Raw genomic sequence first — 13,956 nt, 5'->3', positions numbered from 1 at the left:
TAATTCTCACAAATTCATAGGAAATTGGCTAGATTACCGGTAAAGGCCTTTTGCACTTTGTGAGTAGATAATATTGATGGGTTTTAAAAGTGATCTTTTCGAACAAAAGTCAAGTACATGAATATATGGGTCCGAATATTCCATATCACATACCAAGTACAAATATAAAGTTACCGCCATATATAAATTTTAGTTTTTAAGGTAAACCAGCATTTCCTTCATGAAGCAAATTATTACCCTGGGATGAATTCATGAGAAATTATTTTTGCAGGGTGAGTCCAAAGTGCCGAAATCTATAGTTACATAAATCTCAAGATGGTACATGAAGCAAAATATAACGAGTAGCTCACCTTTTGCTTCTCTATAATAATAAAAATGCAAACACAACACCTATGCTACATACTTACATGAACTATACATTCACCTCAAATACCCATGTTGGACCCTCAACACTCGAACATGGGTATGACACTTGGACACTTCACTTTTGGTTCAAGACCATGGATTTTTTTTTCATAAAATAAAATAGCCAAGTCGGACGCTTGAACACAACCAAGTTGGACATGGGTATCCAAGTCCATGTAACATAGCACAACATTACATATCCTAATCAGAGATTGCCTTCAGTACATTATTAGCATGCAACTTCTACACCGAACAGGCAAAAATAATTGGTAGGAACAACCAGTATGTCATAAAATGGCTGATGAGTATAGTGCTTAGACTCGCATTAAGGCTAATAATTCTTTTAGGGTACTAATGGTTAAGGAATAATTTAGACTCAATGCTCAAACCATAACCTAGATCGTAAGAATATAGAATTAAGGTGAGGCAACATACTCAAAATTACTGAACACTTTAATACAAGGAAAAACAAAAACGAAAGAGTTGATGTAAATTTAAAGAACAACCACCTTTAGGGCCTATTCTGATGAACTGAACTGAACTGAACTGAATTGAATATTTTATGAGAAAAGGAAATTAAGAACTAAACTGAACTGAACTTATTAGAACTGAAATGAACTGAAAATAATCTGAAGAGAACAGGCCCTTAATGGTATTAAACTATTAATCATGCTCATGTTTTTAGATAAATAGACACAGCTAGAAAGTCAGCTGGACAGTCTGATTTCAGATTTATAACTAATTATGCTGATCATTTTCAGATGATGATGTGAAATAAGTACTAAATATCATGTCAATAGTGTCAACATGCTATCCGATGTTCTGAGTATGTTTCATAATGCAGTTTGTAACAAGTTGATTCTGTATTAATAAAGCTGCGTCATATCTGTACAGTCGCCAAGGAATATCAGCACTATGCACTAAACCCTGGATGCCAACAGTAGTAGCAGCATTCCCGTGAAAATAACAGTAGAAGTGAGAGTGTTAATGTTGTGCGATTAGTGCTGTACTGTCATTTTCTCCGAAATTAACATATTTGGCCTCTCCAAGTATATCAGTAGCTCTATATGGGGATTCATCAGTCTGCAACACAAAAAAGAAACAACGCTATGATGTTTCAACATTCTTTAAAAACGGTTAAGAGAAGCTGAAACCAACAAAGCTAGAAAATATACCAGTTCACTAGGCATAATATATGGATCTTGTTTCTTTGATAGATCCCTCAAAGTACCCTGCAAAAATTTCAAATTTAGTCATACAACAGAACCAAGAGAACAGTGTTGAGCATTCCAGAAATTCAGAATGAAAATGATACCCACTAGACAAACTACAGCAGCAGAACCACAAATCTGAAATTTGTTTTCTACTGCACAAGCATGGTGTTGATTACACCAATGGCCGCAAATACATTTGGTTAGGATCTTGGTTCCTGAGAATGAAGGACAAAATATCACATGGACCACAGCACTTCACTAACAAAATCATTATACGTTTCTAGGGTAGCAATGGTATTCAATCTTAGTCTCTCTGTAATACATTCTTTTTCTTTCCAGTTGATTTGTACATGGAAAATTCTTTTTCTCTCCAGAATTCTTGACTTGTACAAAGACAAAACAAACATCAATGTCCTTTTAATGTACTTATTATAATTTTATTAGTGTTGCTTAAAAGACATGTACAATAAGCTAAGAACACAGATGAAGCCAAACACTCCCACAGCAAGTGACAAACAGAGAAGTATTCCCCCAAAAGAACTTGCAAAAATGCCAAAGGGCTCAGCACTCAACAATCCTGAAAGGCTTGACTAGAAGGAAATGAAGAAGATTACTTCTTACAAAAGGAACATAGGAATTTGAACTCTGACTAATTCGCCACATTAGATTGGCAATGAAAACCACAAATTACACAGACCATCACAATCTACTGAACACTGAAAATAAAATAAGTCATTAATCATGCAGCATATTTAAAGTAGGTACATGCAAAGAGCATTACCAGATAGAGGAAACAAGCAATCAAATTAGCAGCAAAATGGACAAATTAGATTAGAAAGAATGTTAACCTTATTTGACCATACAAGTCCACATGCATTACAAAGAGTCCTAGGCCCATTTGGTCCACGTCGCATCATTGGAGTTGAATTTGAACTGATTCCACAATGTGTACAACTACAAAGAGCGAAGGACAAAGGAACAGATTAATACATAAACAGCAAATAAAGAGGTAAACAACTGGACATGAAGCTAACAGCTTCTACAACAATTTGAAATGAGACCTTAGGACAATTTCTCTGAAAAAAGAAAATGTTGCCAATGAAAGGCTAGTATTTCTATATATACATCATTATAATAAAAAAATAAAAAACAAGGGAACATACAATGTTTCTATCTGTGTCTCATCAGGACCTGAATCTTGGGCATTACAGCCAGAAGATTCATCCCCCTTCTTTGAAGATGTAAATTGTCCCTTGCTACGGGGCTGCCTGTCATTGAAACAAATAGCAGACACAAATGAAAACAATAACAATAACAATAATAATAATAAAAACATATACAGCTTACGAGATTATATAATATAGTCAATATACAATAGATACGAAGTATAATTTAACAGACAAGGTGTGGCACAGCAACACAACATATTCAAACAATTTTTTCTCCATGTTTTACATTAGTAAAAGTGCAAGATCATATCTACACACAAACACATCATATTCAACTTGAACAATAATGAATGCCATCCTAAGCTTTTCCAATTAAATTTTTGATTCCTTGGTGATCAAGTGCCTGATATACAGCTATGAGCACCACTTTTGCTAAGTTGATATAGTACATGTACAGCATCAAGTACCTGATCATACACTTGAAAGGCACTTATTTACAGGCAATATAGACAATACTGAAAGACAACTCGCTATAATTTTTTAAGTTCTTAGAAGATCAAGGTTTCTCATTATGAATCACAACCTTATAAAACATCTTCGAAGAGCCTATGACACTTTTTTTTTAAGTTCTTATTCTAATTTTCTAATGTTTAAAATAGTCTATGACACTTTTAAACATTAGAAAATTAGAATATTAAGTCAAAGACTTACGAGAATCCTATCATAAATAGTAGCGGGAAATTGGAAGCAGCCCAAAGTAACAGTCAATTGGAAAAAAACCATACAAGCTTTCATCTTAGCATGAAAAAAATGTCCCAAATGAGTTATGCACACGACGATATATTTAACATAATTGTAAGATCAGAATGCATCAAGACACAAGAAAATGCCTAGTAACATATATAACATAAACTTCAAAGATGACTGAAACTTTTAGACACTTTAACATTGTTTTCCTCAAGCACCGGTTTATTATCTAACAAGAAGTCTGATAACATTCTTAATACATGCAACAAGGGACAAGAAGTCCATGTCCAATAACATACCTTTGTGCCACTTCTTTCCGAACACTATACCTAATTAACTTATCAAAGCGGCGTTCTTTCCTCTTTTGACGAAATCTATTTAAAGATGCCTCTCGCTGTGGTAGACTACTGCGTCCTGGAAATACCATCATATCCTGCAACAAGGGACAATTATTTACATGCAAGATACACACATAAAAATCTTAGTGCAATATATAATCTACCAAGATATGATTTATTGGGGGAAAAAAAAAAGAATACCGGCTGGTTCATATGTGATACTTGCGGTAGTTCTGCACCTTGTGAAACTGAAGATGGTGCACTTCCCCCCACATTCCCTCCTAACACCAATAAAACAGCTTCAACCTGAAGCAATCAAATAAATTTGAGATACACATAATAGACAAAGCCTCCAAAATTCATAAGTTCCGGAGACACTCGACATATAGCTCATCCTCCTCACAGAGGTTTAAGAAAAAGTCTTGGAACCTACAGAAGCAGTATGATTGTTACAAAACATCCAAAATCAGCTTTAAGGTCTTTATCAGTGGAATGGGAGTATAACTTATAGATTATACTAAGATGAAGTTTCAACATATGAAAAACAAAACATTGACAAAGCACTATTCTTGGTCAACAAAACCATTCAAAAAGCAAAAATGAACTATTGAGAAAATCAACATTTTTTTAGCATTGATGTATAATTGATACTAAATGAGATACCATAATTAGACTTGTGTAGTCTACATTGAAATACTTCTCATTGCAATATAACAAAGTAAAGGTACTTTTGAATAGGCATGTATACAAAGTAAAGGTACTCTTCTAATCATGGAAAGTTCTTCTAGTTAACACCAACTAAGTATGAATGATATAGCTTCACATCAAACAACAGAGGACAGTATATCGAGCAAAAAGATTCAGTCTATCTTACCTAAGGGTTACCCTTTCAGCTAAATTGATATAGAATACATGAACTAATCAAATCCTACTGAAAATTTCTTTTTTAAGATTGAGGCTTAGCTGAGCTAAAGCAAATTGGCTTACATGTACGACAGCCAAGTTGGCTTACACTGAAAGCCAAAAAGATCGCATAAAACCATTTTTTTACCTCTTTTCGCTAATCTTATTGCTTTCTCCAAAAATTCAAGTGTCACACCACACGAATAGACCAAAGTCCAAAAAAGTTGAATAGATTTCAAAGAGTAAACTATACAGATGGCATCATCAGATTACCCTTAACACCTCAGCTTTACTCATTACACCAAAAATCAAACAGATATTCCAACTCCCTAAATCTTTGCAAATTAGCTAATTTCACCGATCACTTTCCCATTCATCCAAAATTGAATACCATACACCCACATTACAATCTTACATTAACAAACTAACTTGTTAAGAAAGTGAGATCATGATCATCAAAAATATGATAATAATAATAATAATACAATTCCCGGGAAAAAAATAAAATAAAATCATATTGCCCCTTGATTTTCTAACGAATCCCTTCAAAATAAACTGCTTAAAAACATTGAAAATAAAAATTGAACCCATAAAACACAAGCAATCATCTTAAATTTCCAAGCTCCAACCATGAAATTAGCAAAATAATCGAACTTTATAACTTCTAAATCAACCAACAATCAACCATGAATAAATTCACATTCTATAAAAAATTAAAATTAAATAAAAGGGAGATAAAATAACAAATTATATTTTACCTTATCAGGAGTGACCGAATCAAAAACATAAACTTGGCCACGAAACGAAAGCGTGAGCTGATCAGAACCTTCAATCTTCCCATAATTATCAACAGCATAAATTGAATCTCCTTCGAAAGGAACAGAACCATCGTCAGAACATCGTTGCTGATTATGGCGGTGATAATGATCATCAATGGAGTCTTCAACCCCCTGAACGATGTCGTTTTCATCAATCAAAGTCTGAGGTTCCTGTAAATGATTGGGAGAAGACGATGACACGCTCATATGCTGCTCGTGACCGTACATTTTGGGGAATTTTTGAATTAAATTGATTTGAATAAATTAGGGTTTTGATGTCGCATCAAATTATAGAGATAATTGGAGGAAAGGGAGCTCCTTATTGATGAAATTATACAGCTATGGAACAAACCCTAACCCTAATTTCGATAAATTGGGGGAATTTTGAGAGTGGGTTCTTAGAGTGAAGAAGAGAGAAAATGGGAATTTGTGTTTTTTGAGGAGAGAACAAGAATAGAGAGAAACAGAATTTTTTAAATAATTATGAAACTAAAGGCGGGTGAAATTACTGTAAAAAATAATTAAATTAATTAAAGGTTCAATATTAATTGTACTTTTATTTTCTGAAGAAAAAAATGTGTACTTTAATTTTTTTTTTGGTCTTTGTACTTAAACGAGACCAACCCAAAAATCACGCAAGTAGTGTGTGCTTTGAGGTACTAATCACTAAAGTGGAATTAAAAGGTGGCAAATTCGCAATAGGTCGGCCAGCTCATGCTCGATGCAAGATACAACATGTTATTGTGTGTGTCGAGTTGTAAGTTGTACTCAAATTATTATTTTTGAAAAGTCAAAAATGTAATAGTGTGTATAACAAGATAATAAATCAAAATAAGTAAAATTTGGCCTAATTATGTAAGCACGCTATGATTTGACTTAGAAAGCAACATTGGCTCGGACCATTCAACATGTGGGATAATTAGGGACTAGGGACTAGGTCAAGGCAAGCAAACCCTAAGCTACAATTCTTACAAGCTTGACACTAGATAAAATACATCATAGCTCAAAACCATCTTTAAATGGAGTTATATTTGTTCATCCTTCTATCAACATTAGGTTTAGCGGTGGGTAGGACTCGGGTTAAACTTATCATGGTTCCTAACTCCATTTATAGTCGAACTTATTTTTTTTTTTCTTTGTAATGATATATGCAATCATTAGATGATTAGAATTGCATCTGACATTTAACCCATACCTCCTAACTTGATTAGGAATTGTATCACAAAATCACGCATTAATAATTAATTGATTCATTGGTTGCAGCTTGGAATAATGAATAATGCAACTCTATGATTCATTGGTTCTACCCGAATGATTGCATATTGAGGAAGGCTAGATGTCAGCTCATTATTAGCCAACTTTAAACTTTGATATGGAGTATCTTTTATCATCAAAAGACTTTGATATCTCAATTCCTTGATTTTGGAGCATGCACTTTATTGGATTTCGATTTTGGATTACATTAACCAAAATTATTCATGTTCTTCAAGTTATTTTTTTACTTCATTTTTCCGTAATGTTTAAAACAAATTTATCCCTAAAATTTAGACACAGCTGCAATGAACACTTACTTCATGCTCGAAATTTGGTTTGAAGTTGATTATATTTTAGATTTAACATTTTAATCAATAAAATCATTTAGCAGGTCGATTTAGATTCATAATAATTGGTGACATTTTGCTAATGAGAATGCTTAATTTCTTAATTGGCAAAAACTAATACAGTATAACAAATTATATTATATGTGCAATTAAAATGACGAAAAATCACCCCAAATCTTACAGAAATGTATTTTACAAAGGGTGACTTTTATGTAATTCCAGGTACCTAAAATCTAGTGTATACAATAAACGAGTAGTACAAATAAAAGACTTCAAATTTGAAAACGACCCTCTCATGTTTGCTTTTTTTTTTTTTCCTTGCTATTAAACTATACTGCAATTTAGAGCACTAGCTGGACATCCTTTTCAATTCATGACCAATTGTTATCATTGAGTGAAATAATTGCAAAGGGTGCATGAATATAAATATTTTAGCTTATCATGCAACTTTGGTAGGAATTACATCTTGAATTTGTGTTTCTTTAAAAAAAAAAAAATAAATAAAAAAAAATCTTGAATTTGTATTATCTGAACCTAGATGATACATAAAAACATATCAAGTCTTTTTACAAATTCTTGCACATATTATGGATTGACTGCCTTGCTAGTGCAAGAAATGGGTTCGTCTCATTTTTTGCTGTTTACAATACAATTCATGATAGGAAAAATATGATACATTAAACCAAGAAATAAAATAAAAATGTTTAGTAATTAGGAGCCTATATGATCTTTAAACTTGTGAGAGATGTGGTCAAAGACTCAAGGCTTATGCCAAGAGAGGGGTGATAGACATATGTTCGAAAAAATCGAAAGTGAAAGGCATTAATTTGAAGTTTCAGAGTTCATGAAGACAATATATAGTGGATTTTTCGACATTTCAGAACCAAATAAGGAGGTAATTCAGGGAGAAAACCTGAGAGCAGTGTATGTACTTCGTGCCTTCGTTCATGCTATCATTGGAGCTAAGAGATCAGAATACGGTTTTGACAGTGAAGTTTATATAAAAGTGAGATAAATGCTAGAATACTTGTGTAACACAAAGTATGTTTTAATCTTGTTTAGATATAATATGATCATACGGAAATTATGGGATTACTAAAGACAGCTATTACACAATCAGATTTCTGTCAATGATTTGGAAGATCAATGTAATGCCCATAATATTCAGCAAAATTCGTCTTTCTTGATTATAATAGCATTATCATATCAACCCATATCAATTTGGTAAGATATGTTTTCTTTTGACCAAACAAAGAGAACTATAATCTTGTATTACCTCCTAGTGGTCTTAGAGTCCATCTAACTATGGCACCCAACTTTAGAATATCAGTCAAAGACGGCGTTGTATTAAATTGACATCAGTTTGGTATCTGGCGTTGTATGTATATCCTCGATTCCTTGACTTACATATATCGATCTTCTTCCTTTCTACAATCCTGATTTTGCATAGCCATGGAGAAATGCTCATCTCTTAAGGTTGTTATGATTCCGTGGCTAGCCATGGGACACTTGATACCGTTCCTAGAACTTTCCAAGTGCTTAGCTAAGAAGGGTGTTACTGTGTTTTTCATAACAACTCCTAAGAATATCGAAAGACTACCAAAAATTCCAGCAAATTTGTCTTCTTCCATAAATTTGATTAGCATCCCTCTGCCTCATCTTGATCGCGTGCCTGATGATGCAGAGTCCTCTATGGATGTGCCCGGCACTTTGCAGCCCCTTTTGAAGAGCAGGTTCGATTTGCTGGAAATTCCAATCACTGCTTTATTAGAAGAGGTAAGATAAGAGTACTTCATCTGTTTGACTTTAGAGCTCAGTTTCGATCATTAGTTATTGCAAAATATAAGAGTTTACATGTAAAGTTATTCTTGTTAGTTCAATGTTAAGTATCTTCATATTATTTATTGTTTTTTATATTTAGTTGTTGCAAAACTAGATCAGAATTTGTTAGAATTTGTGACAATTGATTTCAAAATTTGGGAGTTGGAAGAATATATAGGAGGATCTTTAGTCCTTACTGAGTAGTTTGAGTTAATGTTGTAGGTAAGACCAGATTGGATTCTCTATGATTTCACTTCTTATTGGATCCCCCCAATTGCAGCTAAGATTGGCTCTTCCTGTGCATACTTAGCCTTATTCAATGCTGCAACTTTGTCATTCATGGGACCCCCAGCTGAACTCTTAGCCAACACTCGATTAGCCCCTGAAGACTTTACTGTGGTTCCTGATTGGATTCCTTTTGAATCAGACATTGCTTATAGGCTTCATGAGGTGATGAAGTTCATGCATTCAGTTGATGCAGATATCGCGACACCAGATACAGTACGGTTTGGGGCCTCTATTGCAGGATGTGATGTTGTATGTATCAGAACCTTGCCTGTGTTTGAACCTACATGGCTTGAGCTCCTTAGTAAGCTCTATGAAAAAACGATACTCCCTATTGGTTGCCTTTATCCAGAATTTTTGATTGATAATGAACAATCAGACAATGAGGAATGGATATTGCTTAAGAAGTGGTTAGACCATCAGAAATCAGATTCTGTGCTGTATGTCGCACTTGGGAGTGAGTCTACTATAAGTCAAGAAGAACTCGAGGAGTTGGCTCTTGGTTTGGAGCTATCCGGTATACCATTTATCTTGGTCCTCCGTGATTCACCTGGATTGGCTAAAAATGTGTTGGATATGCTTCCAGAAGGGTTCAAAGATCGAGTAGCTAATCGAGGGCTGGTTCACCTAGGCTGGGCTCCGCAGTTGAAGATATTAAGTCACCCCTCAATTCGCGGTTTTTTCACACATTGTGGGTGGAACTCAGTGGTTGAGGGTCTTGGACTTGGGCGCGTAATGGTACTTTTCCCTGTGATGAATGACCAAGGGCTGATTGCTAGATTGTTGGTGGGGAAAGGACTTGGGGTGGAGGTTGCACGCGATGAGCAAGACGGGTTGTTAAGAAGGGAGTTTGTAGCCAAGGCAGTGCGGTTGGCAATGGTTGAGAAAGAGGGTGAAGCATTAAGGACCAAGTGTAGGAAAATGAAAGATGTTTTTGGTGATAAGAACTTGAATGGTCAGTATATTGAGGAGTTTATCCATTATCTGGAGAAAACAAGAAGTGAATTTGATGATGCTTAGTACTTTGTAGCTCACTGTGTTCTACTCAAGGTATAGAATATTGCTCGGTTCGAATACAATTCATTAGTTAGCTAAGGTTATTAGCTCAAGAAAGTAATAAACAAGGAAATATGAAAGTACTTGGTTGTCCTAATACATGTCTTTCTATTGGGCAGTGCCGGGGATAAAATTGCAAATTATTTATGAACCCTGTTCAACTTTTCGAAGTGGGGCCTTCTACTCGATAAATTCATTATCCAATTGTTGTTCGATAAATTATTTTGGAATTAAGACTATCTCAAAGATTTCTTTTTTATTTGTAAAATTGAAAGAGTGAGTAAAATGCATATATAGGAAAATTTGGGAGATTAACAACGGTTTAATAATTAATTTCATCTTAAAATTAAATATTTAACTGTTGAAATTATGAATTAATATGAAAAAAAATAATTTTGGGAGATGAAAAAATTTGAAAATTAATTCAATAATTGAAGATAATAATATAAAGTAAATAAAAAATGTTGAAAACGACAAAGGCTCGAACTCCGATCTCATGTATAAAGTATACTTGCTCTAACCACTTCTCCAAGTGCAATTTGATGATATTTAACCAAACTAAATTACATATATGTACATTTTGGGGCCCTTCAAATTTGGGGGCCCTGTTCCGTCGACCATCCCGCTCCAGCCCAGAACCGCCACTGCTATTGGGTTTCTATTGGGAAAATCTAGAATTGGTGAAATAATATGTTGTAAATAAATAGTAACCTTGTTGTATTGTCATTCAGTGTAGTAGATGAGACAAAATAAGTAAAGTTACACCACGTAAAATTGGGCCAAGCATGTAAAGTCAAAAGATGTCTAAAATGCATCATTTCAATTGAGATGTACCTTGAAGAAAAGTTTAGCTACCTAAACAGTCTTAAATAGAATGAGTTTGATCATTGGTGATTAACGTAATTCTGATTCATCCAACCCTCCAAATTAAGTATGCCTTGGACTAATTAATACGGATTACTACGCAAGTATGTGTTACAATATGAGTCTTACTCTCTTTGTCCGTTATTGTTTGCCCCATTTTATTTTGGGACATATTAGACCACACATTTACTCTCACAACCACTCCATTAACCCTACACACTTTTCTTTCTCATCATTTCTATGGAGAATAGAGAGAGTACCAACTTCACGATTAGTACTCTGTAATACAGAGTAGAAATGAAGAAAATTAAATTTTAATATATACTAGTTCTCCTTTTGTGATTAATAATTGTAGTATTTGTTATATACACCCGGGTATACCGTACACCCAACAAACCTAACGTTAATTTTTGTTCTTCATTTAATGATAAAATAAAAAACAATCATCAAAATGAAAACAAATATTCATGGATGTATAGTACACCCGGGTGTATATAACAACCTCTCTAAACGTAGTACGGAGTTCTCCGTATCAAGTATGACGTTGCGGTGTTGGATACATAGAGAGAGAAACAGAGGAAGTAATAACAAACTTCAACCACCATAACCGAAACTTGAACTACCACTCATGAGATTTCCCGCCTCCACTTTCTCTCTCTTCCTCCGCCATCACCACCACAAGCAACAGCAAATCCGACAACTCGCTTTCTCTCTCTTCTACTCAACAACCGCTAAACCTAACAACCAACCACCCATCAAAACCACCCAATCATACCCAAATCATTTTATCCTCCAATTTTTCTCCCTCGCTAAAACCCTAACTCAAAACCCTAGAAATTTCAAAGCCCTTTCCCAATTGGATTTCCTTTTATCCCATTCCAGATTGTTCGATCCTGTTACTTCCGTTGCAATTATTGAGGGTCTTTGCCGATTGAAGAAGCTCAACCGGGCAAAATCTGTGTTCTTGCATTTGAAGGACAATTTGAAGGTATCCCCTTATTTTGCATTTAGTTTAGTTTTTGATTGTTTGTTTAAAGATGAGAAATTAGATGATGTTGAGGTTCAATGGGGTGAGATTAGTAATGGGTATGAAATTAATTTGACAGATTATGTGATTTATGTGTGTAAATGTGGTGATTTGGATGAGATTAAGAATGTATGTGAGAGAATTTTGATGGGTAGTAGGGTTTTAGGGAGGCAGAGTTATGTGGCTTTAATTGGGGTTTTGTGTAGATGTAATGAGGGTTCGATGGCGAAATCGGTGCTTCATGAAATGTATTGTAGGGGGTTTAGGGTTGATGATGTTACATACATTGTTTTATTTCAATGTTTATGTAGAAATGGGGATTTGGATTCAGCTGATTGGGTACTTAGGAAAATGGTTAAAGGGGGTTTTGATGTTGATGTGTGTGTATATGGAAGCTTCATGCATGGTTTATGTAAAGAAGGGAAGTTCCGGGAGGCGAGGAAGTTGTTTGACAAGCTGATAAAGAGAGATGGTGTTAGTGGGTCTAAAGCCGAGTTCTTGAAGGAGAAAAGGAGGGCAATTTTTCAGCTGAATTATAAGGGAGAAATTCCTGAAATGATGGTATATGAGATGTATTTTCGGTCTTTGTGTGCTGTGGGAAAGCTTGATGATGCGGAATTGTTGTTGAAGAAGATGATGAAAAAGAGGTCCATGGCACAGGCTTGTGTATATGGATCTTTCATCAAGGCGCTGTATAGGGTTGGTAGAGAGGAAGACGCTCTAAAGTTCTTCCATGTTGAGCGCAAGAAGAGGCTCGTTTGCTCTGATGAGCTTGCAAGATATGTCTTTGTGCAGCAGTGCAATAAAGGTGAAGTTGACAGTGCTATAAAGGTTTTCAATGAACTCTCTAGGAAAGGCGCGTTTATCAACACTGTCATCCATTGCAATTGTTTGTTGAGTAGTCTCTGGGGTGCAGGGAGGATCTTGGAAGCAGAGAGGTATTTTGAACGGATGAACCACAGGGACCTGACACCTCCAAATCTAGCTACATACAGACTTATGGTTTGCGGATTTTGCAATGGGGGTAATGAAAGAAAAGCACTTGATATGTTTGAAGAAATGCTGTCAAAAAATATCCCTATAGATAGGTTCATATGTGAAACTCTTCTTACTTCAGTCTGCAACCAAGGATGGCTTGCAGAAGCATATAAATACCTTAACACCATGACTAGAAGTGGCTCTTTAGTTTCATATACAGTTTGGAAAAGGATGTTTTATTCGTTGGTCAGCAATGAAGAGCAGTTATTTGATTAGCAATAGATAAGGAATGAAAACATGTTAAGATTTAGATCTGATATTCGAGTATATTTACAAACTTTAGACTGAGTAGTGTCCTTGATCCATATCAACCCCTCATGAGTCATGGCTACACTCAACTTGATAGCATCAAAGGGTATGGAGACCATACAGGCAGAAAAACTGCATTTAACCACACTACTTTCATTTCTGGTAAACATAACAGAATCAGAATATCTAATCAGCAAATTCTAATAGCCGCGATAATAAGTCGCAATTTTTAACTTTACTCAATCGGTTAATCCACCCTGAATTTAAATTCTGTTGACATACTTTGAATTAAGTTAGAACCGTTGTTGGAAGGTTGTACTGTAATACCTTTATAAGTCTCCATGGTTTTTAGTAGGAAAAAGGGGGTTTTTTTTTTTAATTATCTATACATTGCAAAATAATATACTCCTCCATCGTACCA

At 34.8% G+C, this 13,956-nt stretch overlaps 3 protein-coding genes across 5 annotated transcripts in view; 2 read left to right on the top strand and 1 right to left on the bottom strand.

Moving 5' to 3' along the window:
- LOC145586580 (NADPH--cytochrome P450 reductase-like) overlaps positions 1-13,956 on the top strand; it is a 184,763-nt gene that overhangs the window by 47,223 nt on the left and 123,584 nt on the right. The window lies entirely within an intron of this gene.
- On the bottom strand, positions 1,061-6,062 carry LOC145585414 (GATA transcription factor 24-like). 3 transcript variants are annotated; one of them, XR_014100650.1, is made up of 8 exons: positions 5,535-6,062; positions 4,075-4,179; positions 3,835-3,968; positions 2,783-2,887; positions 2,468-2,573; positions 1,721-1,834; positions 1,581-1,637; positions 1,409-1,488 (listed from the first exon to the last, which is right to left on the bottom strand). XR_014100650.1 is itself a non-coding variant. In XM_081642114.1 (7 exons), exons 1-7 carry the CDS (start codon positions 5,820-5,822, stop codon positions 1,390-1,392), a joined length of 894 nt encoding a protein of 297 aa, XP_081498240.1. In that variant the 5' UTR covers positions 5,823-6,062; the 3' UTR covers positions 1,061-1,389. The 3 variants fall into 3 exon arrangements, 1 of the variants encoding a protein (XP_081498240.1); XM_081642114.1 differs by lacking the exon at positions 1,721-1,834 and having other exon boundaries at positions 1,061-1,488; XR_014100651.1 differs by lacking the exon at positions 1,409-1,488 and having other exon boundaries at positions 1,725-1,834.
- LOC145585413 (UDP-glycosyltransferase 91C1-like) lies at positions 8,616-10,545 on the top strand. Its single transcript, XM_081642113.1, has 2 exons — positions 8,616-8,971; positions 9,239-10,545. Exons 1-2 carry the CDS (start codon positions 8,648-8,650, stop codon positions 10,319-10,321), a joined length of 1,407 nt encoding a protein of 468 aa, XP_081498239.1. The 5' UTR covers positions 8,616-8,647; the 3' UTR covers positions 10,322-10,545.

The sequence above is a fragment of the Chenopodium album genome, chromosome 16 (genome assembly GCF_948465745.1).
Source record: "Chenopodium album chromosome 16, dcCheAlbu1.1, whole genome shotgun sequence".
Lineage (NCBI taxonomy): Eukaryota > Viridiplantae > Streptophyta > Magnoliopsida > Caryophyllales > Amaranthaceae > Chenopodium > Chenopodium album.
The sequence above is the reverse complement of the archived record's forward strand: the minus strand, read 5'-3'. Positions and strand labels throughout refer to the sequence as shown.

What these genes read in the sequence shown, in the direction of transcription:
- LOC145585414 (XM_081642114.1), bottom strand. Translation starts at nt 5,822, where the DNA reads ATGTACGGTCACGAGCAGCATATGAGCGTGTCATCGTCTTCTCCCAAT. An exon ending in ATTCGGTCACTCCTGATAAG is followed by an intron (nt 4,180 to 5,534) that starts GTAAAATATAAT and finishes TGATTGCTTCAG; the next exon opens with GTTGAAGCTGTTTTATTGGT. An exon ending in GACTTGTATGGTCAAATAAG is followed by an intron (nt 1,638 to 2,467) that starts GTTAACATTCTT and finishes AAATTTTTGCAG; the next exon opens with GGTACTTTGAGGGATCTATC.
- LOC145585413 (XM_081642113.1), top strand. Translation starts at nt 8,648, where the DNA reads ATGGAGAAATGCTCATCTCTTAAGGTTGTTATGATTCCGTGGCTAGCC. An exon ending in TCACTGCTTTATTAGAAGAG is followed by an intron (nt 8,972 to 9,238) that starts GTAAGATAAGAG and finishes TTAATGTTGTAG; the next exon opens with GTAAGACCAGATTGGATTCT.